This window comes from Leptonychotes weddellii, chromosome 1 (genome assembly GCF_054177405.1).
Source record: "Leptonychotes weddellii isolate Sample4059 chromosome 1, ASM5417740v2, whole genome shotgun sequence".
NCBI lineage: Eukaryota > Metazoa > Chordata > Mammalia > Carnivora > Phocidae > Leptonychotes > Leptonychotes weddellii.
The window spans coordinates 47,494,975-47,520,695 of record NC_138369.1 but is presented as its reverse complement, the minus strand read 5'-3'; the positions used below and the strand labels follow the sequence as shown (position 1 = coordinate 47,520,695).

Below are 25,721 nucleotides of genomic sequence, written 5' to 3'. Positions count from 1 at the left end.
CATGGGGTGGGCAGGAAGGGCTTTCTGGAGGGATGACACTGGGCCAGGTCTTAAAGGTGGGTGGGATCCTCCTAAACATAAGGGAGCCCACAAAACACAGCACTGAACGGGATAATGATGGAAAAAACGAGGAGGTCCCGAGACTCAGGCAGGACCGGAGGAGAGGTAAGGTGGCAGAGACTGGGGCCAGCGACAGTGTCAAGTACCATGAGCTTTGGATTCCAGGTGAGGAACTAGAGAGATGATTCTCCAAGCAGCTGGGAGCCACCATTCGTTCTTGAGCCGAAGGCGACATGGTGGGCAGTGGGATGGGCTAGAAACAAGCTTGGCTGGGCTAGGGAGCATGCCTCTAGGGAGTTTCCAGTGCTTGAGGTGGCCTCGTTTTGTGTCGCCGCATGGGTGACTGGCCGCATGGAGGCACCGTGCTCGTGGTGAACACGACCGGGCCGCAGGTGGAATTACAGTGGAAGGTGAAGGGAGGTGGAGGCCATCTGGGGGTTGCCCTGGGAGATGGTCTGTACAATGTAGAAACGTCATCCTTCCCTCGAGCCCGCCCCACCCCCGGTATGGATTTTAATGCTGAATTTTCATCTAGCTGAGCAGTAGCTGCTATTAGGCATCATCCTGTAGCCTGAGAGTTGCCCTCGCCGCCGCACCACTATCTGCCAACCCGACGGGTCCAGCCAGGTTGGGAATAAGAGCTTTACTTTCAGCCTCTGGCGCCCACTGTGTCCCACTGGGTCAGGGGTGCTGGGAGCATCCCTGCCCTCCATCACCTCCCTCCGACCTCGCTTTTCCCTCCGAAACGAGGTTCCTTCAGTGCTGACGGCCCAGCTGTGAAAGAGGCTGGTGGGGGCGCCTGGGTGGCTCAGTTGGTTAAGCGACTGCCTTCGGCTCAGGTCATGATCCTGGAGTCCCGGGATCGAGTCCCGCATCGGGCTCCCTGCTCAGCAGGGGGTCTGCTTCTCCCTCTGACCCTCCCCCATCTCATGCTCTCTCTCTTTCATTCTCTCTCTCAAATAAATAAATAAAATCTTTAAAAAAAAAAAAAAAAGAGGCTGGTGGCTCTTGTTCATCTGGTACGGGTCCAGGGCCTCAGTTTGCTCATCTAGAAAGTGGGCTTGCATTTGCATGCGCCGATACCCTAAGGCCCCCACTTCGTGCCTTGCAGTTTTTGTGCAGGATCCACGAGGAGCCTGCAGCAGTACCTGGCAAACCTTCAGGAGACCGAGGAGCATTCACTTCAAGGTCCGTTTTGGAACATGCTCAGGGAACACGTTGTTTCATGAAAAGTGATTTCCTGAAGGTTTAGGGCTCATCTATCAAAAGAGGGCGAAGCTTTGTAGAGTTTTGACCACTGGGGGGAACTGTGCTCAGTTGCCGGGGACACAGCCCCTGTCCGGAGAGGATGTCCAGCTCACCCTTACTCTGTCGGCAGCCCTGCCCGGTCCTAGCGTCCGCCGCTGTCCTTGCTCTATGTGCCGAGCCGAGGGGCCCTCGCAGCTCTGAGGTAGCACACGTTTACCCCGATGTTGAGTGTCTCCAGGGTTGTGAGCCCTAAAGCTTCTGTTTGACGAATATTGATAGTGCTGGGCCTTCTACTGGGTGTCAGGAAGCTGGCCCACAATTACAGTATGGGCTGCTGAGCATGGGGACAGAGGTGGTGTGACCCACGGAGCCCAAGGAAGGCACTGGGGAGTCCTCAGGGCCATTGTCCTAGGGGATCGCTTGAGGATTGCCTGTGCATTACTTGGGGAACAGTGTGCCAGGCTAGGAGGACAGAATGAGCCAAGGCATGGAGGCGTGAGAAAGCCTGGGGTGTGTGTGGTTTGGTAGCCCCTGGGGGGTCTCAGGTGGGCTTCAGATGGTGGAGGACACCTGAGACTTGACTTCCAGATAAATGGAGGAAATTCCAGGCAACAAGCCCCTTTGCTCTGAAAGGGGGCGCCGGCAGCAGACATTGCTATTTGATCATCACCGCTAAGTCTTGCTAAATCCCAACCTTCTTTGTTCCACAGGCAAACAACCCTTGAGCTAAATTTCTAAGTGAGGGTGAGGTATGGGTGCAGCTAGGAAGGAAGAAGGTCCTTCCTCATTGAGTAGAGACATGTTTAAAAGAGGAACCATAGCAGAGACCTTGTTTACATACATTTAATGAGCGAGGAGGCTTCACGCACTGTAGATGGGAGATTATGCCCATCTTACAGATGGTAATACTGAGGCTGAGAGAGGTGACTTTCCCAGGCCGTTTAGCAAAGAGTGCTTTAGCTGTTTCCATGGAGATGTGACTTCCGGCAGAGCCCTGGTGACAGAGTTGGAGGTGACTGGCTCTGAGTGGGTGTTGGGCCACAGGCGTGCCCTTAGCTGGCCTTGTCACTGAGGGCCTATCTCTCTCCAGTTTCTATAGAGCTAGGGAGGGGCCGCCCTGTTTGCTTTTCACCACCAGTAAGAGGAGAGTGGCTTCAAAGGGAAGTCTGAGGAAATGGAAACTGAGCTTTTCTTTTTTCTCATAGGTCTCTTTTTTTGTGACCTCCAGAAATAATCCTGGGTTCTACAGAGCCTGCCTCGGGACCATGGTCGACCCTACCCCACCCCCACTTCCGGCCAAACCAGGCTGAGGGCTGGGGTGGTGGGGAAGCCGACAGGAGGAGAGTGACAGGCTGTGGCTGGTGACTCAGTGCCAGGAGACCGTTGCCTGCTGACTCACTGCCCTGTGCACCAATACAGGCCCTTGAGGGCCCCCCTTAGACAGCATGGCGGCCCTCCCCTCTCTCCCTACTTCCTCCTTTAGCTAAGCTTTAGTTGTGACGGCATATGCTGGAAATCTCCCTAAGTGGCATTTGGGGGCTGAGCCGGCTCAGACAGAATCCATGAGGCCGGACTGTTCCTGAACTCTTGCGTCCTCCGGGAGTCCAGGCCCAGCCAGGCCGCGGGACCCAGCCGGGAGGGTGTCCGGGGCCTGCTCCTCGAAGCTCCTCTCATTCGCCCTTGACCAGATGCATCTGAACTTGTAGAATAATTTTTGGGCTACTTTGACAAAACGAGCCCCTCCCCTCTGCCTCTGGACATTAGCCCCTTGAGGGCAGGAAGGTGACTTTGAATCCCCCTGCAGTGGCCCTGGGCCAGCAGGGTAGTAGGTGCTCAGTTACCATGGGACAGTTGGGGCTTTTCCTGCCCACTCCCCCAGGTGAGTAAGTGCCTGACCCACTCCCCCAGGTTAGGATCAGAGGCTGACCCTGTTCTTCCCAAACCCATGGACTTCACCTATGCAGAGGTGAGGGTCCAGACTCAGTACACAAGGGTATTTTCTTCTCTGTGGCACTGATGGTGTGGCCCTTGGCCACGGGGAAGGAGGTCCCGCCACCCATCCTTGGCTGATCCCTCTTTATAAAGAACAGCAGCCTCCTTCAGCCAGTCCTGCAGGTACTCGCTCAGCACACGACGAAGGGGCTGGGTGGCTCTGGGGTGCCCGGGATAAGGACTCAGGGTTCCCAGGCCCCCACTGGAGAGTCCCCATTAGCAACAGCTTACAGGGAAAAGCCTGGCATGGGTCCTCGAATCCCCCTCCGGGTGGAAGGGAGAAGTTGGCCAGACAGTCAGGAAAAGTCAGGGGCTGGAGCCACACGGTGGAGTCCTCACTGAGCACGAAACTCTCCAGGGGCTCCCACCAGCCTCTGGCTAAATACAGCTTTTAATCCTGGCCTCCAGACCCGGCCTCCTCTCTAGGTCACCCCATGCCCTGTTTCCCCTTGCTCTCCGTCCCACACTGGCCTTCTCTCTGTTCCTTTACCAGGGCCAGTGTGGCCCTCTTGGTACACACCATTCCCTGCTCTGAGAACACCATTCCCCCAGTTGTTTGCCACACAGACCTCAGTTTCAGTGTGGTTGAAAGCACGGACCCTGAAGCCCATTGCCTGGGCTCAGATCCCAGCTGTGTGGCTTTGGGCAAGTGGCTTCCCTTCTCTGGGCCTCCTTCCTTCATCCAGGCTGCTGAGAAGAATAAAGAAATGGCTGCTCAGGGCCAGGCCTGCCCCCGCGGTGAAACCTTACGTCCTCAGAGGGACCTCACTGGCTCCTGGATCCCTGTCACCTACATCTCATCCCACTTGGTTGTCTTCTGCATGCTGGTCCTATCTTGTAAATATTTACCTCCCCTTCTGGAACATCAGCTCCTGGGGGCTCACCTCCCTGCCCCTGGTTCCTAGACCAGCTCCTGGCACCTAGTAGGGTAGCTTCTCAGTAAGTGTTTATTCAGTAGTCCCTGCTTGCCAGAGCTGCCCTTGCTCTGTTTTTGACCCTGGACATCCGAGGTGCAAAGGGGCAGTACTTGGCCCACGTGACCCAGTGGAACCAGAACTAGGCCCAGCCTTTTGACCCCTAGTCCATTGCCCTTTGCCCTGACTCATTGGCCTGCTTGGCCGGTGCTCTGCCCAGGGCGCCTCTGTGTTGTGCGTGGTGGGTGCCCTGCTTGCCTTCACCCCCCCCCCCCCCCCGGGGGCTACACCTGGCCATCCTGCCCTCTTCACTCTGCCCCTCCCCCAGCCTAGCCTGGCGCCTTCTTCCTCCCCACCCCCACGCCATTTGCATGTCTTCTTTTTGTTTCATCTCTGTTGACTGCCTGTGGTTCTCTGGGCTTTGGGTGAGAGCCTGCCACCTCCAAGATAAGAAAAATATTTGGACCCAGTCCCCAAGACCTTTTACCTGTAAATGTTTTTGTGAGAAGAACATAAGGTGGCAGTACATTGGGCCCACATCCTGCCTGCCACCAGTGTTGTCCCAGAGGCCAGTTCTATGCAAAACCTGTTCACTTTCACCCACTTTTTCCTCTGTAAACCACAGACTGAGAAGTAGGACTCGTTCTGGTAGGTCCCTGTCCAGAGGTTACCTCCTTCTGGGGGCATGGAGGCAGGGTCTGGGTGCAAATCCTGACCCACTGCCTCGTGGCTGTGTGATCTGGGCCAGACCTTCCCCTTCTCCAAGCTGTAGTACCCTGAGCTGTGAAGGGGGAGGCTCTGTGAGGCTTGGGGAGAAGTCGACACTGGACGTGGGTTGAGGGCCGGTCATGTTCCAGGCGAGGTGCTCTCAGCAGAAGTGAGGGGTCTCTGAGGGTACACCTGAGTTTTTGTGGGGTGGGGGGTTTGCAGTTAGATCAGGGGAGGGGAAGACACTGAACCCCATGTAGATCACAAGCCCTGTCCCCAGAGATGTCATGCGAAAAACAATTCCCCAAACAGAATTCACTTTCACTAGGATCAGAATGTGGTTGCTCATTGTTCGGCTTTGTTCCGGGCAAAACAATGCCAGACTTCCTGGATGACCTCACTGGGGCGAGCTGTTGGGCCCGTGAGGCTGGGCTGGTCAGCATCTCCAGGCAAGCCTGCCCTGCCCTTTGCTGTGGCCACCTTGGGTGACTTGGGGTAATGGTGTGCCCAAACAAGGCCAACAGTTTGTGTTTGGGCCACACAATGTTTTAGAAATTAGAAAATGTAGGTAAGGCAACGGGAGCTGAGGAGAGCCACCCATGGCTGGAACCCGGACTCCTGTTTGCCACAGACCCTCCTCCTCCCTGAGGCCTCCCCACTGTACCCTGTCTTTCGCCTGCCAGGCCCTCGAAGGCCGTTGAGATTTTCAGGCATGACTGATCCCGAGATACAAACAGATGAACAAGACAGAAGGATACAGACCACATGATTCAAGCCAATGATTAAATCTTTTAAAGGTGTACCTTTTTATGAGAAAGACAAAAAACTTTCTTTGATTCATTTCTACTTTCTCTTCAAAAACAGCTACCCTTAAGGCCCAGGGTAAAATAGTGCTCTCACCACACCTCATGTTTTTGTTTGGTTGGTTGGTTGGATTTTGGTGCTTATTTATTTATTTTTGTGCCTAATTTTTAAATGCTTCCTAGGGCCAGGATGGTACCTAAGGAGCATGCCCTTGGCAGACATTACTAATCGATCCCAGCCCTCCTACTCACTGAGCCTGTCCCTTGCCTGGAGTTTGTGGACACAGCGCTGGAAGGAGCCCCTTTGGATCTATCAGAGAAGTCTGGGAGGCTCTCCCTGGCTGCCGGAGGAAGCCTCTGGTCCAGAGTGCCATGTGTCCTGGCTATCGATGCCACTTCATCAGCCTGCCCAGCCCGTCCCTAGGGCCCTGGGCCCCTGTCACCTCTATATCCTGTGGCTCCTCACTTCCCTGTCCACCATCACCTACTTCTCTGATGTGTCCAGTCCAGCGGCTTGAAGCTAACTTAAAGGCACCAGGCCTGATGTCACTTTGTCAGCTTGCTAAAGCAGGTGATGCAAAACAGCCGAGTGCTTAAGAACATGGGATTGAGGCCGAACCAGACCTGGGAGCCATTTGAAGCTCCAGCGGCCTTTTACTTGCTGTGTGATTCTGGACAAGTGACTTCACCTCTCCAGGCCTTGTCAGCAAAACAGGGATGGTAATGGCTCCCAGAGAGGGGATTGACTAAGAAAATGCTTGCAAAGCCCTTAGCACAGTGCTAAATAAACGTGCCTGTAGTCATCGCTTAATAGATGCAGCTTGCTTTTTTTCCTCTTTTTTAAAACACTGAGGCTATGATGCCTGCCACCCAGTATTAATAAAATTCCAAGGTGGTCCGCTATTTTCTTCAATAATAGCTAATATTTATTAATCACTTTGTATGTACCAGGCCCTGTGCTGGACATTTTACAGTCATCATCCTATTTAATCCCTGTGCGGTGAGTTCTTTTAACCAATGAGGCACAGAGAGGTTGTTACTTGCTCCGGGTCACACAGCTGGGTTTTGGCCTCAGTGAGCCCAGAACTCTGGCTCTGGAGTGGGCAGAGAAATGAGGAAAGGAGAGGATAAAGCCCTGCTCTGGAATGCTTGATTCCGTAGAGAGCCCAACAGGACAGGGCGGTCCAGGCCTCCGGTATCCCCAGCTGTAAAATAGTTGGGTCATCCAGAGCTCCCCTGGGTTTCTAGGAGCCACTTACCTAACCCCCAGAGGTTTGCTGAGAAGCACTAACTGTCCAGTGAGGCCCAGAGATGAATCTTAGAGGCTAAGTACTTTTGGGATGGGAGGTATTCTAAAGAGGAAACAGTGAAGTACCTGCCTTCTTATTTTGGAAACCTTGTAGAAGCTCGTGAGTGGATAAGTCAGTGACAACGAGAGATTTAAATCATTCTTTTCCAGAGAGATTCTTGTGGGAAGCTGATTGTTTTTACTTGAGAAGGTTCAAGTTCTGCAGGGGAGGGTGAAAATTTCCCAGCTTCCCGGCAGCTCATCCAGGAAAAAGAGGCAAGGGCTTGGTTTCCCCACAGCCTTGGACTGAGGTGGCAGATGCTGGGGGAGGCAGCCACAGCAGGGTCTGTAACTCGATTCAAGATCCAGCTGGCTGGTGTGTGGGCACCTGGGGCCAGGGGGGTTGGGAGGGCGTGGAATGTGGGCAGTATACCCAGTCCCTAGCCCTACCCTGCTCTACCTCTGCATTCCTTTTCCCTCTGGCCTTAGCATCCCCATCTGCAAACAGCACAGAGGCCTCCTCCTTTCTAAAGTTTGCTCTGGTGCCCTAGGCATTGGGCAGATCAAGATGGGAGTTCTGACTTCAGTCTTCCTGGGTGCTTAGCATCAGGCAGGCCGCTCACTTCCCTGCTTGAGCTTCAACTTCCTTCATCAGTAAAACAGTACTAAAAATCCCTTCCACAATAAGGCTCTTTGAGGAGTAAATAGAACACTATTTATTGACAGCTAAGCACAAAGTAAATACCAAAAAATCTGGTAGTTGTAAATCGGGGAGAAACCAATCCTTGGCATTGTTGGCACGTGTTGCCGGCACCAGGTTGGATCTGTCCACGGACGTGCCAAAGCTGACCAGGTGATCTGCAGGTCGGTCTTCAGGCACAGCCAGTTCTGGCCGTGACCCCTGGAGCAGAGAGACAAGGAGAACTTCAGCTGGCCAAGGAGGGAGGCTTCATCCTGGAGCCTCTGTATCAGGGCTGATTCTGATGCCTATTCTAATCGCTTCTCGCTGTAATAACCAAAGAGGAAGCTCTTAAAATGGGGAATTATGTATCACGGTCGCTACAAAATAGCCCTGGGCCTGGCGCCAAGGAAAACAGTTCTTGGCGGCGGCGGCCGGCAAGACAGCGGGCTGCTGGAGCGCCTGGGGGGGCTTCTTCCTAAGTGCTTACTGCACCGGGTTGCGGGGGGGCGGGCCGCTGCGGGGTGACAGGTGGGAATCGGTGGGCCTCATCATGAGTCCGTGGAGATGAATGGTAGTACTCCAGGGAAGGTGGTGTCTGAGGTGGGGCCGGGCTGACAGAGGGGTAGGTCAGAGCTGAAGGTTCAGGCACGTTTCGGTCACTGTTACTATCAGCTGTATGACCTCAGGAGTGTCATTTGGCCTCCCTGGGCCTTGCTGATCTCACCCTGAGTAGAACTAAGGCCTTATATACCCCAAGGTCAAGGTGGGCCCCGATAATTATGGCAGTAACAACAGTAATACAGCGCTACTATTTAAGGAGTACTTGCTACTTGCCAAATGCTGTTCTAAGTACTTTCCATACATTCTACACACACCCGCCCCCCACCATTCAGTCCTTACATCATCCCCATGAGGTGGGCATGATTAGCCCCGTTTTACAAATGAGGACACTAAGGATCAGAGAGGTTGAGTGACTTGCCTGAAGACACGGAGCCGGGAAGTGGCTGTCAGCTTCTCGGCGAGGGCTCACACTCTAGTTCCTGCAGGGGTCAGGCTGCCACCGGAGGGCTCGGAGCAGCTGTGTTAGGGAGCCTGAGCCTGAGGCGTGGGATGGACGAAAGCAGTTCTGTGGAGCCAGTGTCCCAAGGAGAGGGGAGAATGGGGAGATGGGGGCGAGGCTGCAGTGAGGAGTTTGTGTTTTCTTCCAGGAGTGATGGAAGGTTGGGGGTGGGGGGTGCATTCTGGACTGATTATGCTCTAGACGTTGCCCCCAGCTGCTGTGCTGAGAACAGTTTGTGGGGGGTTGGTACAGTGTAGCAGCAGGGAGACCTGGGAGGAGGCTGCCGTGGATGCCCGGGCAAGAGCTGTCAGGGCCCCGACGGTGGTGGTTGCCATGGCGACGGAGAGATGTGGGTGGATGCCAGGAATGTACAGAAGGCAGAAGCCAAGGGGCTTTCTGCAGTGGGCTTATGCAGGCATGGGGCTGGTCAGACACCCCCGAGGGGCTTGGAAGAAGTCCCTTGAGAGGGAGGTGGGATGCCTGCCTCTGGATCTGGCCTCATTGAGAGGCATGAGTGAGTGAGTCTTGGGTGAGGCCATGGCCCATGACCTGGCGGGGAGGGAGCCAGAGGTAGGGCTGCTGGCTGTGTGTTCTCGAAGGGCGCGTGGGCTTGTTTCGTGGCAGCCGTGGATGAGACAGGTGACGTAACAGAAGAACCCATCCCTCGATGCACTTGGGATGAGGAGCGGGGACACCCCCATAATGCCAGATGCGTGACAAGCCCCAGTTCTGCCCCATTCAAGTCCCACCCCACATCCCGGCTCAGCCACGGGCGTTGGGAAGATGGGGTCCTGAGTGGAGAGGGGGCTGGAGGTCTCCCCTCGTGGGAAACCAGAGGCCAGAGCAGAGGGTCTCATGGAACTTGCTACCCCATCCCCGCGTTTCCGCAGGGTTCTCTGAGTGCCAGCCTGGCCGGTTGGTTTCGGGGCCCAGAGGGCAGAGCCAGGACTCTCAGCGTAGCCACAGGGAAGCAGACCCCGGCTCCTGGTGTCCTAGTGGGGAAGAACCTTCGCCACTCCCAGCTGCCTATGTGGGCAGAAGCCGGCCACCTCCCCCCTCCTCCTGTCTGACCTTGTGAAGTGCCTTGCAGCCCCGAGATCCAAGGAGAGCCTGAAAGGGCGGAACCGACCCTCTTGGTGAGGAGGTTCAGGGGTCATTCCCTGAAAAACATCTTCACTAGGAGGGACTTGAGTCCCACATCCTCCAATTATGCTCCCATCCAGCCGGCCCACAATGGGCCGCCCAGATAACCATCGGGGGCTGCACATATTAATGCTGGAACAATGCTGGCCGCTGGGGCTATTTTTACAGTAGCCATACGCCCGGCCGGACCCCCACGTCGCCTCGAGGGAGCAGGGCAAAGAAAGGCTGTGCGGATGCCGCCGCCAGTCTGGGCTCCAGGAGACAGAGGAAGGGCTCAGCGAGCGCCCGGCGGCTCCAGGAAGCCTTTTCTTGGTCTGCTCATGGCCAGATAGCGAAACAATCAGGGTCCCCCACCCCGAGCCAGGGAGAGGAAGGAGGCGTGGGGGAAATGGGGATTCTGTTGTGCTTTTGTGCCTGTGCTCCTCCAAGCAAGGCCCCTGCGGGCCCGGCTGCTGGGGCCAGGCCAGTGCACCTTCTCTCTGCACACCCCAGGTCCGCAGGCGGCCCCCGCCTTGCCCTGCCCCGACCGCCACCTACGCCAGGCAAGGCACGGAGGCTGCGACATGGCTGGCGTCAGAGAGCTGGGAAGTGGCAGGCCTGGGGTTTGTACTTAGCAGCAGCTGCTTGCAGACCCCACCCTGAGCACCATTACGCATCAGTTCTCCTCCTGCGCTCCAGGTTCTGGGCACAGCAGTAGATAAGACAGGTCCTTGCCCCACGGAGCCTCTGTTCTTGTCAGTCGAGGGGGACACTGTTAACAAGGAAGCAAGGACTCGAGCAAGACATGATCGGGTGGTGCTAAGCACTTTGACAAGGTAGACTCAGATCCCCACTGGAGACGTCCCGCGAGCCGGGTGGCAAGCTGGCCCGGGTGTGCCCGGGTGACGGGGCTGCATCTGGTCCAGCTGATGGATCCCATAAGGAGTGTGAACCCAGTGTGGCCCGACGCCCTTCACATGTTTTGAAAAAACCTAGAAATCTCCACTTTCCTCTGTTATTTCAGTGTCGGCCAACGGTTTGGATCATGAAGACAAGTAGTACCCCAGGCTGTTTGACTATGAGTTGGTCGCCTTTGCCTTCAAGCTGTTTATTCTGCAGATGAAGAAAGTGAGGCTCAGGGAGGGGTGGGTAGGCCCACTAACTCTGGCTCCCCCAGCTCAGCTGTCTCCCGTGGCCTCTGCCATGTAGGGGTAAAGCCTCAAAGGCACCCTCTCCCCCTGGGCTGGGACTCATGTGCTTTTGCCCTCAAGACCGAGGTGTGTGTGTGGGTGGGCGGGGGGGGGGGTGCGGTTAGGACTCGGGGACCTGAGAAGTAGAGAAAGGAGATGTTCTGCCCTGGCTGGTGGCAGCCTTCCTAAGCAGGGGTGGGCTAAGGGTGATCCTGAACAGCTCCTGGAGGCTTGGAGACTTGACCTCCTCTGGGCCCTTGCATTGCTGAACCCAATAGGGAGTCAGAGGGCAAAGGAGCCTGGATGGTATACGGGTTAGAGCAAGCCAGAGAGTGGATAGAGAGGGATGGACAAAGGAAGATTCACCTGCATTCTTCCATAATCCTCACAGTGCAGAGATGTGACTGGTTAATGAATTGCAAATATGTTTCATAAATACTCATTTTTCATACTTTGGTGGAAACCTCCTTTTCAAATACTGTTCCTACCTCAGCCTGAAACCCCATTCCTTATTCACTTATGTTTATCCATTCTTTAAAAGCTCGGAACGAACACCTCCTGTGGCCAGGCACTGTGCTGAGTCTTGAATGAAACAGGAGCCATCATTTTCTAGGCAAATGTGAGATGCAGAGATGGTATCTGCTCGTTGCTAGAAAATGCAGACAGTCTGTTATTGGGAAGTTACCTTAGAGTTGCCCAGAGTGTGTCATATTTTGTAGAGATGATGCCAGGGTTGGGGGGGGGAGGGTTGGCTTCATGCTTCTCTGCCTGCGGGTATAGAATGCGATGTGACGTGTGGGGATGACGGGCATGGGGTCCCTGCGCTTCTGTTGAGGAGGTGCCTGGGGAGCGGAACCGGTCAGTTCCTGAATCTCGAGGACCCTGATCACCTAAGGGGTCCGAATCACTCGGGTTGTTGTCAGAGCCGTGGACAGACGGGATGGCAGGCCCCTCGCCACAGGCCTGGGCTGGTCAGAGCCCACCAGCCCATGGGTGAGAAAAGAGATGTGCCGAAGACGAACAGGCCATCCCTTACTGAGCGCACGCTGGCTTCTGTTTTGTCCCCCACAGAAAGCGAGGAGGACATGGCCACCAAGGAGAAGCTGCAGTGTCTGAAAGACTTTCACAAAGACATCCTGAAGCCATCCCCAGGGAAGAGCCCAGGCACGCGGCCCGAAGATGAGGCCGAGGGGAAGCCGCCTCAGAGGGAGAAGTGGTCCAGCAAGATCGACTTTGTGCTCTCCGTGGCTGGCGGCTTTGTCGGCTTGGGCAACGTCTGGCGTTTCCCGTACCTCTGCTACAAAAATGGTGGAGGTAAGCCTGGGCTGGGCTGGGCAGCGAGTGGCCAGCGAGGAGAGGGAGGGGCCAGACCGTGGGGGCCTCTCTGTGCCCCGCTTTCCCAGGCCCCCACCTGGAACACCTGCGTGCCCACCCCATCCCACCCCACTTCAGAGGCAATACATGAGCATTCCTGAGAGTCAGGTGACGTTCTCTCGGTGTCTTAACTCTGCAAACTCGGGCAGGTCCCAGACTCTCTCTGACCCTCCAGTTGATCCCCTCAGAAGAGAGGCAGTGAGGCCAGGCCCATGTGTCCCACAGATTCGCCCAGATCCATATGCTTTTGCTTTGGCTTTTTCTAACTTAACCCAAAGGCACTTCAAAAGCAAGCTTTGTTTCCCCCCGATAAATGGAAAACCAGTATCATTTGCTGTGATAGAAAGGTATCCAGGAAAAAAAAAATACAGTGAAGGTATTTCTAGTACTTTTTCATTTAAAATTTTTCTCCCCTTGTATTGAGATATAATTGACTTATAACATGTATTAGTTTAAGGTGTACAACGTAATGAGTTGATACATGTGTGTATTGCTAAATGATCACCACAATTAGTTCAGTTACCATCCATCACCTCACATAGCTATAACGTTTTTTCTTGTGATGAGAACTTGAGATTTACTCTCATAGCAGTTTTCAAATGTGTAGTACAGCGCTATTAACTATAGTCACCATGCGGTAGGTCACGTCCCCAGAACTTAAACCTTGAAGTTGTCTCTTTTTGACCACCTTTGAAGATCATTTTTAAAATATAAGGCCTCTGTCCGGGTGTTTGGTTAGTTGGTTGGTTTGGGTTTTTGTGGGTTTTTTGTTTTTTGTTTTTTACACCTGCTGAAGGCTCTGAGCTAGAATCCTCTTCTGTTGGAGGTGTCAAAGTCCGGCAGCATGTGACAGAGACCTTCTCCCTGGTGCAGGAGAGAGCTCAAAGAGCCCTGGGCAGGGAGGAACGGCTCGGCCCTCGTGACGGCCTCAATCGGAGGCTCGTATGGCAGCAGATGGCATGCCGCGGCCGCCCAAGTTAAAAGAACCACCTTTTGGGAAATTCTGCCTTAGAGCCTGGTTTCTTAACCTTTTGTAGGTCTCAGGCGCCTTTGGGACTCTGATGAGTGCCCTAGACGCTCCCCAGAACAAAGCACATAGCCATAGACCCAAGTTGCCCACAGTTTCAAAGGGTTTATGGACCCGCTGAAGCCATTAGTGGACACCAGGTAGGAACCCTCGCCCTGGCTCTTTGCCCTCACTCCTCCCCTGGCTCCCACCCCGAGCTGGAGATGCCCACCTCTTGCTTCTCATCACTGCACCCTTCCTCGCTAGTTCTTCTTAGCTGCCTGCCCTGGGCGGGCCTGGGGAAGGACGGGTGAAGGCTTCATGAGGAGGCCGTGTTTGAGATGGACGGATGTGGGGAAGGCAGGCAGGTAGTTGGCACAGCGTAAGCAAAGGCTCAGAGGCTTAAAAAAGCACCTGGTGCATCTGGAGGAGGTGAGAAGGCCCACTGGAAAAGTGATGTCAGCTGGACAGATGGGCAAGGCCTGGAGACTTTTCAACCAGGTCCAAGAGTTTGGCCTCTATCCCAATGTCCCTCACTCATTCTCTTGGATCTCATTGGCTGGGAGGGCTTGGGAGCGGCCCCCGTGACAGCCACAGCCTGACCCTCACCAACTCTGCTCTCTCTGCAGGTGCATTTCTCATACCGTATTTTATTTTCCTGTTTGGCGGCGGCCTGCCTGTGTTTTTCCTAGAGGTAATCATAGGCCAGTACACCTCTGAAGGGGGCATCACCTGCTGGGAAAAGATCTGCCCCTTGTTCTCCGGTGAGTATGGGACAAAGGTCACCCTGGGCCTGGTGTTCATCGGTTCAGCACATTTTTATTGAGCACCTGCTATTTGCCAGGTACACTGGAGCCTCATGCAAGTCCACTTGTGCCTGTGCCTGACCCAGGGTAGCAGGTGGCACATTATTCCCATGATGCTGCTGCCCATCATAGCTGCTCAGCACGTCCGGGCTGTTCCCACCTCTGGGTCGTTGAAGGATTGCAGCTGCTTAGCAATGTAGTGCAGAAGAGAGGCGCTCAGATCAGGAGTCTGTATGGCTTCAAGTCCCACTTCCACCTCTTGCTCAAACTCTTGTTACTTTGGAATAGTCAATCTCTTTGGGCCTCAGTTTCTTTATCTATAAAATGGAAATCATGTGCTTACTTCATAGGGTCGCTATGAAGACAAAATGACATAGCTATGTAAAAGTGCTTTGTATACGTAGTAAGCTCCAAATTAAGGGTAGCTTTATTATCATTACAACATTTAGTCCTGTGCCTCACACCTAGTATGCACCCATAAAATAATCACTGTTATGGTTATAATTGGCATGGTTGGGAGGATGTGTGGATCTGTCCATTCATTCATCTATATAAATCCATCCATCCATCCAGTAAACTTTCTTCCATTAGTCAATGGTTAGACCAGCCATCCATCTTTCTGGCTAGCTATCCACTCATTCATCCATCCATTCATCCACCTAACCTTCCAACCAACCACCATCCATACATCCATCAACAAATTGGATATCCATCCATCAATCCAACATCCATCCATTCAGCTGTCTTTCCAACCAACCAACCAACCATCCATCCATCTACCCATCTATGTGCCTAGCCATCCATTCATTGAGCTATCCCTCCTCTATACATCCTTCCATTCATCCACCTTATCGGACCATCCATTCTTTCATCATCTGTCCAGTCATCCATTCATCCTACAAATATTTGCTGGTCCTTGTTGAAGAGCCCCTTCTGGCCCCAGGCCTAGAGATACCAGGGTTGACTATGTGGCCGTGGTAGGTCTGGCCTCCCTCCTGATGCTCCTCTTTCTTGCCCACACCCACAGGCATCGGCTACGCCTCCATCGTGATCGTGTCCCTCCTGAACATATACTACGTCATCATCCTGGCCTGGGCCACATACTACCTGTTCCAGTCCTTCCAGTCGGAGCTGCCCTGGGCACACTGCAACCACAGCTGGAACACACCCCAGTGCATGGAAGACACTATGCGCAGGAATAAGAGCCTGTGGGTCACCCTCAGCGCCAACAACTTCACCTCGCCTGTCACCGAGTTCTGGGAGTAAGGCCAGCCTCGCTGAAGGAAGGAGGGAGGACGTGGGTGGGGGCAGAGAGGACAGCCCACTCCCTCATCTTCTCCCCAGGGATGTGGTTGTCACTATCTCGGGGTGGGGGGCGGGGAGGAGGGTGCGGATTTGGAGATAAATCCATGCCTTTGGTCTCAGACAGGCCTGGAACCGAATCCCAGTTCTGCCATTTTACTGGCTGTTTGAACTTCGGCAAGTCACTGCCCCTTTCTGAGCCTCAGTTTCTTTAACTGTCAAATGAGGGGAATGAATCGTTCCTACACCCGTATGCAGGTATATGTACTTCTGTTGTCTGAAAATGATATAGTTTTCTTAATGTATTTTAGAAAAAAATATAGTTAGCACATCAAACCTGTTACTGCACAGAGAAAAATGCACATACGAAGCTGATATAGTTACTCAAGCGAAAAGGTGAGTCGATAGAGTAAAAAATATCTATCAGTTAGCTTTTGCTGTGTAACAGTCACCCCCAAATTTGGTGGCTTTCAGCAACGACCGTTTATTTGGCTCATGGTTCTGCTGATTGGCATTTTGGACTGAGCTTGGCTGAGCAGTTCTGCCAGTCTTTGCGGGGCTCCCCCGTGGGTAGGTCAGCTGTAGGACATCAGGATAGCTCTTCTGGGGATTAGCTGGCTATTGGCTGGGGTGCCAGGGACAACCGGTCCATATGGGCCCATCACCCAGTGGGCCAGCCTGGGCTTGTTCACGGGCGGCTCAGCACGTGACCACGAATGGGGGAGCCCCTGTGCAGGAGTTCTTTTCAAAACTCTGTCGGCATCATTTTCACTCATGTCCCATCGGCCAAAGAAAGCCATAGACTAACCCAATCCAGGAGGTGGGGAGAGAGGCTCTGTCTTTTTAGGAGAGGAGGGGAGAACCACCATGTCGTCAGCAGCTACGGGAGTATAGACGCAGGACAGACATCAGAAAGGCGGAATGTGGAGACTCTTAGCTGACGTACAGGGGAGTCCTTTGAACACAGTGCTTGGAGGCCAATCGCAAAAGCACTCATGGGTCACTTTCCCTGCTCTTCATGATCTATGAAACTTGGGGTTCAGCACCTGCGTACAGCCCCAGTGATCCTGGAGATGAAGTTGATAGCGGGGGGCAGGAGACAGTATTAAGGATGGGGGTGGTCCCTCATCATCATGAGATGATACTCCTTTTTGGGTCAGCTTTGCAGCTTCCAAGGGTCTTCCCACCTCTGAGAACCCAGCCCAGCAACGGACCCACAAGAGAGGGGGTGGCCTGCTGGCCGGTCCCAGCCATGCTTGAGGGCCAGGGCCAGGAAATCGTGGGCAAGCAAGGGTCAGGTGGCCCTCGGTCAGGGGGTCCCTGTCCTTGTCATGACATGCAAGCCTGCGGTCGATGCTCACAAGTCCCTAGGCCTACTTGGACAGGGTCTCTTTCTTTGTGTGTACATATTTTCCACTTGCAGACAAAGAGCACATTACAAGCACACTCATCAGCCCCTCCATGCCACACCCTCTGGAGAGCTGAGTTTACAGACAAAGAAATGCGGGCACTTCATTCTTCTCACTTGAATGGGGCCCGAAACCACAGCCCTGTCTGTCCTAGGCTGTTCCTGGCACAGCCTGACCACCCACAGCCCACCCCGCCCAGGACACTGGCACTCAACCAGCCACTTGGGTGCCTGCTGGAGCCTTACTGCCTCGGGCCTGGGTTGGTTGTCCGGGCTTTCATGAACCCTCGGTCTGTCACCTCTAGCTTGGGCAGGTGCTGTTGCCCCTCTGGGCCCCGATGGCCTCACCTGTGCTTGGGGAGATCCTAGCATTGCCCTCCCAGCGTTGTGGGGTTGCCCTAACTGAATGAGACTGTGCATGGCCAGTCCTGAGAAGCTGCTTGAGAAATGCAGGCCATTATTATCTATTTAGTGCCCTCGTAGTGGATCAAACTGCCCTCCAGGGGCGTTTGGAACTCAAGTGACCTGACCTTCAGAGGGACAAAGAGTGGCCCCTTCTCAAATGCCCATACCCTCCTCCTCCGCCCCTGCCATTGCAAATGGGGCTGTCCTTCTGGCTCATCTCTGCTGTCATAGGCCTGAGGGCTCTCGGGAAGGGGCTCCCGTGAACCATGAGGTCCTCAGGGGGTCCAGTTGTTCCCCATGCCTTCTCACCCACCTGTCCCCTACACTCAGCGCTCCTGGGAGTTCTCGGGCTCCTGCCTTCCAGAATCCCCATTCTGAGCACCCAAGCTGCCCTTTCTGGCCTGGAAGCCGTGAAGACAGGATTTATCTTTGGAAATGTCCTGGGCCTGCAGTCAGCTTCCCAGGGCCCACAGGATCCGGATGGACTTTCTCAGCCCACAGAGCACTGGCCACCTGCCTGGTGCTCACCTCCCACTCCAGCCTTCGGGTCCTAGCTGAACTTTGTGAGCCCACCTGAACATCCACAAAGAACTTGCCCTCTTTCTGGAACCCTGGGGAGGACTGGGGTCCACAGAGCAAGAGCCTGGAATGCAGGCTTAGTTGAGGAGACCAGGTCCGCCGCCACGCATGAGCAGAGGCTGAGGCCAGTGAGTAGGGCTGGGGGCTTCAGTGCAGTGCAGCCCTGGGCCAGGCCCTACAGGTGAGAAGGGCCCAGTCCCCGGCCTTCCAGAGCCTTCCCTTCTCCTGCACATGAAAGAGGGAAAGAGAACTAATGTGGAATAACTAGCTCCCATGAGCGTTGTGCCAGGGACATGTCCCTCTCTTTGGCATTTCATCTTTGCAGAGACCCTTCAGGTAGGGAAGTACATGGGAATCCTCCCAAACTCCTGCCTGCCTCAAATCTCACATCCAGTTCCCAGATGCTCTGGGCTCTCCCTTTCAAGTATACCCAGAGTCTGACTACTCTCCCCACTTGCAGTCCCCCGCCTCTCCATGAGACCCCCAGCATCACTCCCCCAGACCCCAGCACTGGACTGTCCTCTCCCTGCCTTACCCTTGCAGCTCTGAAGTCAACAAGCGTGAATCCAAACATGGCATTTCTCAGCTCAGAACCATCTCGTGGCTTTTCCCATACTATGATCTGGCTCAGCCAGAGAGGATTAAGTGAGAGTGTTTGAACACAGTGAGTGCTCACTGGATGCTGATTCTTCTTACTAATTCCATGTCTGCATCCACTTGGCTTTGTAGCCTGGAGCAGCAAGTTAACTACCCCTCTCAGGCCTAGTTTCCTCATCTGCAAATGAAAGGGCCATATGAGCTGGGCTCTGAGGCACAAATAGGAGCTCACTAGGCTGAAAGGGAGAGCAAAAAGACATTCTGGGGAGAAGGAACAGCCCATGCCGAGGCATGGCATTCTGAACACACACAAGTGTTTGGGAACCGTTAAGTCATGAGTTTGGCCAGAGCATAGGACACATGGGACCAGGAGAAGGTTTGAGGCCTCGAATGTTAGCCTGGTAAGTTTGAGCTTTGTTCTCTAGGAGGGGGAACCATGGAAGGTATACGAGAAGGGGAGTGACATGATTGAATCTACTCAAGGAACACACTAGTGGGAGAGAGACTAGGACATATATTAAGCACCAACTGTATACAGGGCCTCAGAGGGTTCAGCCATCAGTGGATCTGGGTTCCGGGGTGAAACAGTTTCTATGATTTCCCCCGAAAATAGCCACTGGCCCTACAGTGACTGGTTCTGGGGTTTCCATTAGGAGAGGCTCACGGGGACATTACTGAGGTGTCAGTGACTGGTACCAGGTTAGGCTGCAGAGCAGTGAGGATACTCTCAAAGTGCTGGTCTCCATGCCCCTGGAGCCAAAGCCCAGCCCCAGCCGATGTTTATCTCCACTTCTCTCACCTGCAGCAGACGTGTGGGTCCTTGAGGTGGACCAATACCCGACGGGTGTCTGGGAGCTCCCTGGGAATCAAGATAACACGGCACTATGAAAGCTGAGACTTCCTTATGGCCCTGGACAGGGAAGGAATTTGCTGATCATCCCTGCCAGCCACCCTCCCCCTGTCTTGTTTTACTAGAGGAGAGAGTTGGGAGCATGGGTGATGCTCCGGTCCCTTAGAGCAGGGAGCCTGCCTCTGGCCCCCACACGTCCCAGCTGCATGACCTCAGGGCAGTCACCTCACCTCTCTAAACCTTGAGGATAGCATGGTTCCAACACCTCACAGTCTGGCTCGAGTTAAAGAGCTAGGACAAGTGATGTGCTAAGGACAGGGCCTCCAGTCGTGGCTCATTGGGTATGACACTGAGGACCAGAGAGGTTAAGTGACTTGCCCAAGGTTACACAAGCAGCTGGCTAGAACAGAGCTCCCAGCCCTCACCTCCGACACTGGTATCTGTGTCCCCACCAGCTACAAGTCCACGGCCACAGGTAACATTGTGCCGTGTGTGTGTGACCCACTCTCGGGGGTCTTCTCTTGGTGTGGACCCACCTCATCTGCAACGCTAAAGCACCATTGTCAGCAGGAGCCGGCGAGATGTCCTCTTACAGAGCCCCGTATAAGCCACCGGGACCCCTGAGGCAGTCATTTCACGCTAGCTTTATGATTTGACTCAGAGTTGCTCTGTGACGGAAAACAGAGCTTCTGCCCCCGGTTAACCTCATCCTGCTGGTCCCTGCTCTGGGGTCCTCGCTCTGTCCCGAGGGTCCTGCTTCACCCCAGCCCTGGAAGACAGGCGGGGCCAGATCTGTCCGGAGCCATGCCTTCCTCCCTGGTTCCTCCCGAGCCCCCTGGGAGCTCAGCACGTATCATTAGACTTTATTAGAATCAAAGAAATGAGTCATATTTGCAAACAAGCCGTGCTCAGCCAATCTTCCTCTGCAGCTGTCGGAAGGAGGAGGCGGTGGAGAAAGCCTTGTGTGGCCCCATGCTCAGGGCGGACGGGCTCTTTTATAATTGTTGCCTCCGCCAGTCTCCAGGGAAGAGCCATGGCCAATAAATGGCTGGCCGGCAGTCAAAAGGAAACGATTTGGCCCACTCGGAGGACGTATTTACATCTCTGAGTGCCGGCTGGACGGCAGCGGGGCGGCCGACTCACAACAGACGTCCAGGCGATTCTTTTTTGGATCCCACCCTGGAATGAATCATTACTATTCTTGGACAAGAATGCAGCTCACCTCTGGTTCTCCTCCCTCTGTATGAGCGATGCAGGGAAGCCTGGGATTCTGAGGGCCCTCATGAAGGGCAGAATAGGACCAGGCATATGGGTGGCTGGTCCCCAGGGCAGCATCAGAAAAAGGGATCCGGGCCCGGGGTTGATTTTTATCTGGGTCATGTCAGGCGAATTCCTGAACCTCTCTGAGCCTCAGTTTCCCCATCAACCAAATGGGTACGGTTACTTTACTCAGTTAATGCCTATTGAACACCTACTCTGTGCCAGGCACTGTTCTGGATCCAGCAGGGATCAGACACAGGCCCTGCCTCCGTGGAGATGGCATTCTAGTAAGACAGACGGACATTAAATGGATAGCACAAATGTAATTGTAATATAAAAGCGATGACAAATGATGAAAAATAAAGCCAGGGCAGGGGAAGGAGAGTGACCAGGGATACTTTTTATACGATGGCCAGGAGAGGCTGCCCCAGTGAAGTAGCATTTGAACAGAGACCTGAAATGACACAGGGAGGCAGTTGGCATGTCCTATAACAAGTGACTGACGAAACAACCTGTTCAAAGGTCCTGAGGCAGGAATGTGCTCAATCTATTCAGAGATCATACCAGAAGACACTGGCTGAAGGGGCCATATGGGGGATGAGGTTCAAGATGGGACAAGCATACATAAACTTGTCCTGGACATGTCTCATTTATATACCTGTGGTCCCAGTGTCCTTATTAATAGGTCTGAATGATAAGAGTATTTGGTCACCTTATTCGGGGAGGCCAAAAGGGATGGGGCAGGTTAGGGGGGCCTTTTAGCCAGGTAGGTGGGAGCCATGGGAGGATGTGGGACAGAGGAGTGGTGTGACCCATCTTGGGTCTGGACAGATTCTCTCTCGATGAGAACAGACCTGGGGGGGAGGGTGACCGTGGAGGCAGGAAGACAAGTGGGGAGGCCACTGAAAAAGCTCTGGGAAGCAGTGGGAGTCCAGACAGGAGTGGTGGCAGTGCTGGGGACATGTGGCTGGATTTGGGGTACCATGCAGTATCCTGGGGTGGTTAGGAGACTGCTGAGGGGCAGTGCACCATGGCTGTCCCTCTGGGGCACAGCACTCTACAGTTTACTGAGCCCTCTCACACACCACCGTGGGAAGGCCCAACAGATCCCTGTCTGCTGTTCTGGGGCTGAGGCTGTGGGAGTCCCACGCTGGAGGGACTTGTGGAGGGTCCTTCACGCGGGGGTCCCTTCAGAAAGGGATTCGGATGGCCGCACACGCTCTCCGGCCTCCACGGCTACCCAAGGCTATCTTTGGAAAGGGTGTCGGTCACTTTGGCCCTGAGCCCACGTTGGGCTCTTGTTTTGACAACCCCTGACTGATGAGACACATTCATTCCATTCCTAGAACGTCTGCACGGCCCATTACAAACATTTTCAAGACTTCTAAATAATTTTTATAAAGGTGCTATTAAAAACATTGAATCATTCGTCTAAAAACATCAAACATTCAAAGAGAAAAACATTCAAGTAGAAAAAATGATACCCAAGGCCAAGTGCGCTCCCCTCCCCCGCATCCCCACCACCAGGTCCCCCCTCCCCACAGGCAGCGACTGACTGCAACCAGCGGCGTCTTGTGTGTCCTGCCAAAAATAGTCTGTGCGCATTCAAGCACAAATGTACATCCACCCCCTTCCCTTTTTAACACAATAGGGAGCATGCCATAAGCACGGTTCACCTTGCTTTGTTCACTTATTTTATCTCCGGGATACCGTTTCTTAATCTGCGCACAGGGAGCTTTCCCACCACCTCGAGGGCCGAGTGACATTCCACTGTGTGTCTTCTCTGTGCTGCTGAGCCCCTATTGATGGCCGTTTGGGTGGTTTCCAGTCTTTTGCTCCTACAGACAGTGCTGTGATGACTAGCTCGGGCTGGACCCCGTCGTTGGCCACACGTGCAAGAGTTATCATGGGAGAGAGGCTCGGGAATGGCATATTGCTGGGTCAAAGAGAACATGCCTAATAGTGTCACCCGGAGGTGTCATGAGCTCCTCCAAGGAGATGGCCACCAGCGGTGGAGACTCGGTTTCCCCGTTGTGGCTTCCGTAGCTGGTCAGCTGCCCAGAGCCAGCCTGCCTTGCCATCTGTGGCTGGCCCGGCTGGTTTACGGAGCGCAGGAGTAGGAGAAGGCAGAAAGAGTGTCCGGGAACCGAGGGGCTTGGTGTGGTCTGAGCTCTGCGGATTCAAGCTTCTCAGCCGACCTGGCCTGAAGAGAAAAGAAAAGGCGGGGCCCCTCCTCAGCATTAGCTGAGCACCTGCTGTATGCCCGCCTGGGAGATCCTTGTCCTCGGGCCGTCCGGAGGCTGGTAGGCAAGACAGCCTTTTCACCCGAAGGTGACATTTGGCGGGAGCGGGTGGCCGGGGAGACGGCCGGGGACTCCAGTCAGGTGTCCGCCGAGCAGCAGGAAAGGCTTCCCTGGCAGCACGAGGTGGCAGCACGAGGAGTGTGTGGCTGCCGCAGGCGCCAAGGTGTGGAGGTGGAGAAGCACTCTCTCTCCCTGACGCTGCCCATTCACAAGGAAGCCTTGGCCGCTGCCCAGCATGCCCTGGGCCTTCATTGAAGGCGCCGGGCGCTGGAGGCTGCACGGGGAAGGCCTTTTTGTTCTAAGCAGCCACCGCTGCCAGACCCACGTGCTTGGCAGGGCCCCAGCCGGGGCGCGGTTGGCGGACGGCCTGCCCCATGGGCATGCCCCCTGGCTTGAGGCTTCAGGGGGACCCTGGCCCATAGCAGGGGGACGGGGCAGATTCTTTTCAAAGTTTAGGCTCTATTCTCCCTGCTTATCAGAGGAGCAGTGCGGGGGAGTCCACAGAGCAGTGGCTTTGGGAGTCTGGCAGGCTTGGGTGTAGGGTGCTAGTTCTGCCCACCGCTGGCTGTGTGTCTGTGGGCGGTTGAATCTTCCAGGCCTCGGTTTTCCCCACCTGTAAAATGGGGCAAATGACCTTTCGTCCTTGGATCAGATGAGATAAACTGGAAAGGCCTTGTGGATGTTCTGAGCACACATCGTCAGAGGTGCCCGAGGGGAGCCCCTTGATGTCGGGGTTCTCACCAAAAAAAAAAAAAAGGACAGGAATGCTGCCCCTTTTTAAGGTGAATGGAAATATTTCATGACTTGGTTCCGAGTGCCGTGTGAATTTGCCGGTCACCTCAGTTGAGTCCTTGGTTCATTCACTCAACAGGTATCTACTGAGGCCCTACTATGTGCCCTGTGTCGTTCTAGGTGCTGGGAGCACGGCGGCGGCCCAAAGAAAGGCCTCACTTGGATGCCACTTGAGATGGGGATCTTGGGTTTATTCAAGGTCCACATGTTGAAGCTTCTGTGGAAAAAAAAAAAAAGGAAAAGCAATGAAGTGTCCTGGTCCAGCGGGGTTTCCGAGACCCAGAGCCCTGACCACTGACTGGCTGGGAGCTAGGGAATGGTCTGGAATGCATTCCCAGGCAGCAGCCTGGGGGCAGGAGCTGTTATCTGTGTTTTACAGAAGAGGATATTGGGGCACGAAGTCACACCCTCTCTCTGCCTCTTGGGCTGGAGTGTGGCCTTGAAACCAGGAGCTAACTTTGGTCAGAAGGAATCCCCGCTTTTCCCAGAGGAGCACAAACTGCCTGTCTCCCGTGGTCAGCAGCCTAGGAGTCCGGGGACGGGGGACCCTGATGGAGTGGGGGGCCGGGCTGACGTCCCTGTGCTTGATGCGCCCGCCCTTGGTCACTGCCTCAGTATCAGAGCTCTGGGACCATGGGGACAGTTTCTTGGCATTGAGTTTTGTGGCTTCTGGCTGCCAGCACCCTGTGCTGCCCCACCCCGACTTCAGATGGCTTCGGCCCCTCAGGGATGTGTCTGCGAGCAGGTGCCCATAGGCGTCTTCTGCAGGTCAGCGAGGTTCTTGGACTCCAAAGACCCAGCGTCTGCGGCGTGATGCTGGGCAGGGCTGGTGGTTGCTCTGGGCCGATTAGCCTTCAGACCGTCTACCTGCCTCCTCCTGAGACCCTCACAATCCTGCAGGGAGTTGGGGGCAGGAGACCAGCACTGCTTAGGTGCCGAGAGCTGCTCTGGGCGTCTCAAGGCTAGGACGGAAACAATAAGGTTTACCCAGTGCTAGCTTCACCCCAGATCTTATCGTTAGTACTTTGTGTGGGTTTTCTCTTAACAATGATCCCTGTAAAGCGGTGGGCAGGTGCTCTGTGGCCACATATAGAACAAACACTTTGCCCTCTTGAGGCTTACATTTTCATGGAGACCCAGATAAGAAACAGGGGTGAATAACATAAAAGAGGACTGGGACAGAGAGTGTAAATCAAAGCCATTGATTTTACACGGTAGAGCCTAGTTTGAACCCATTGTTTGGCCCAAATGGGCACTGAAGAAGGGTCTACTGAGAATCGATCACATGGGGATTAGTACCCATTTTACAGATGAGGAAACTGAGGCTTGGAGATGTACTTAACTTGCCTGAGGCCAGGCGGGGTTGATCCCAGGTTCACCTGAGGTAGGAGTCCGAATCTATCCCTTTGTTGACTTCTCCACAACCCTGTGACGTGGGTGGGTACTGCTTCAGAGACCCATGGGGATTCCAGGGCTTGGAGAGGTGAGGGGGCTTGTGGAAACACGGCACCTGAGCCAGGGTTTCAACCCCAGGCTGTTGGAGCCCTGGCCTCAGCTCTCTCTGCCCCAGGGCCCGGCCCGACTGACTTGTGGCTCTGTTTGCTTGAAGGCGCAACGTGCTGAGCTTGTCTTCAGGAATCGACGACCCTGGCTCCTTGAAGTGGGACCTTGCTCTCTGCCTTCTCCTTGTCTGGCTGGTCTGCTTCTTCTGCATCTGGAAGGGCGTCAAGTCCACGGGGAAAGTGAGTTGTGCGTCTGTCCCTCCCCTGCCTCAGGGGGGTCTACCCTCAGCAGAGACTCTATCCCCATCCCCCCAGGCCCTCCTGCTTGAAACCGGCCCAGACCGAAGAGCCAGCATAGGTTGCTAAAGCAGTCCTCTGAGAGAAAATAAGGCCTGCTCTGTTGCATTTGCCCACTTCATGGTGTAAATATTCCCACCATGTCTGATTTCAAGTTACCGATGGTTTAACAA

General features: G+C 54.5%; 1 protein-coding gene across 6 annotated transcripts in view; it reads left to right on the top strand.

Moving 5' to 3' along the window:
* Window positions 1–25,721, top strand: part of SLC6A6 (solute carrier family 6 member 6) — an 83,888-nt gene that overhangs the window by 28,209 nt on the left and 29,958 nt on the right. For 4 of the 6 annotated variants that reach the window (XM_081822758.1, XM_081822748.1, XM_081822753.1 and 1 more), the window contains 4 exons: window positions 12,139–12,381; window positions 14,077–14,211; window positions 15,281–15,515; window positions 25,359–25,491. In XM_081822758.1, the coding sequence (XP_081678884.1) occupies window positions 12,153–12,381; window positions 14,077–14,211; window positions 15,281–15,515; window positions 25,359–25,491 (732 nt within the window). In that variant the 5' untranslated portion in view covers window positions 12,139–12,152. Of the gene's footprint in view, window positions 1–5,908; window positions 6,297–12,138; window positions 12,382–14,076; window positions 14,212–15,280; window positions 15,516–25,358; window positions 25,492–25,721 lie in introns of all 6 variants that reach the window. The other 2 variants (XM_081822740.1, XM_081822733.1) reach the window with 1 other exon arrangement.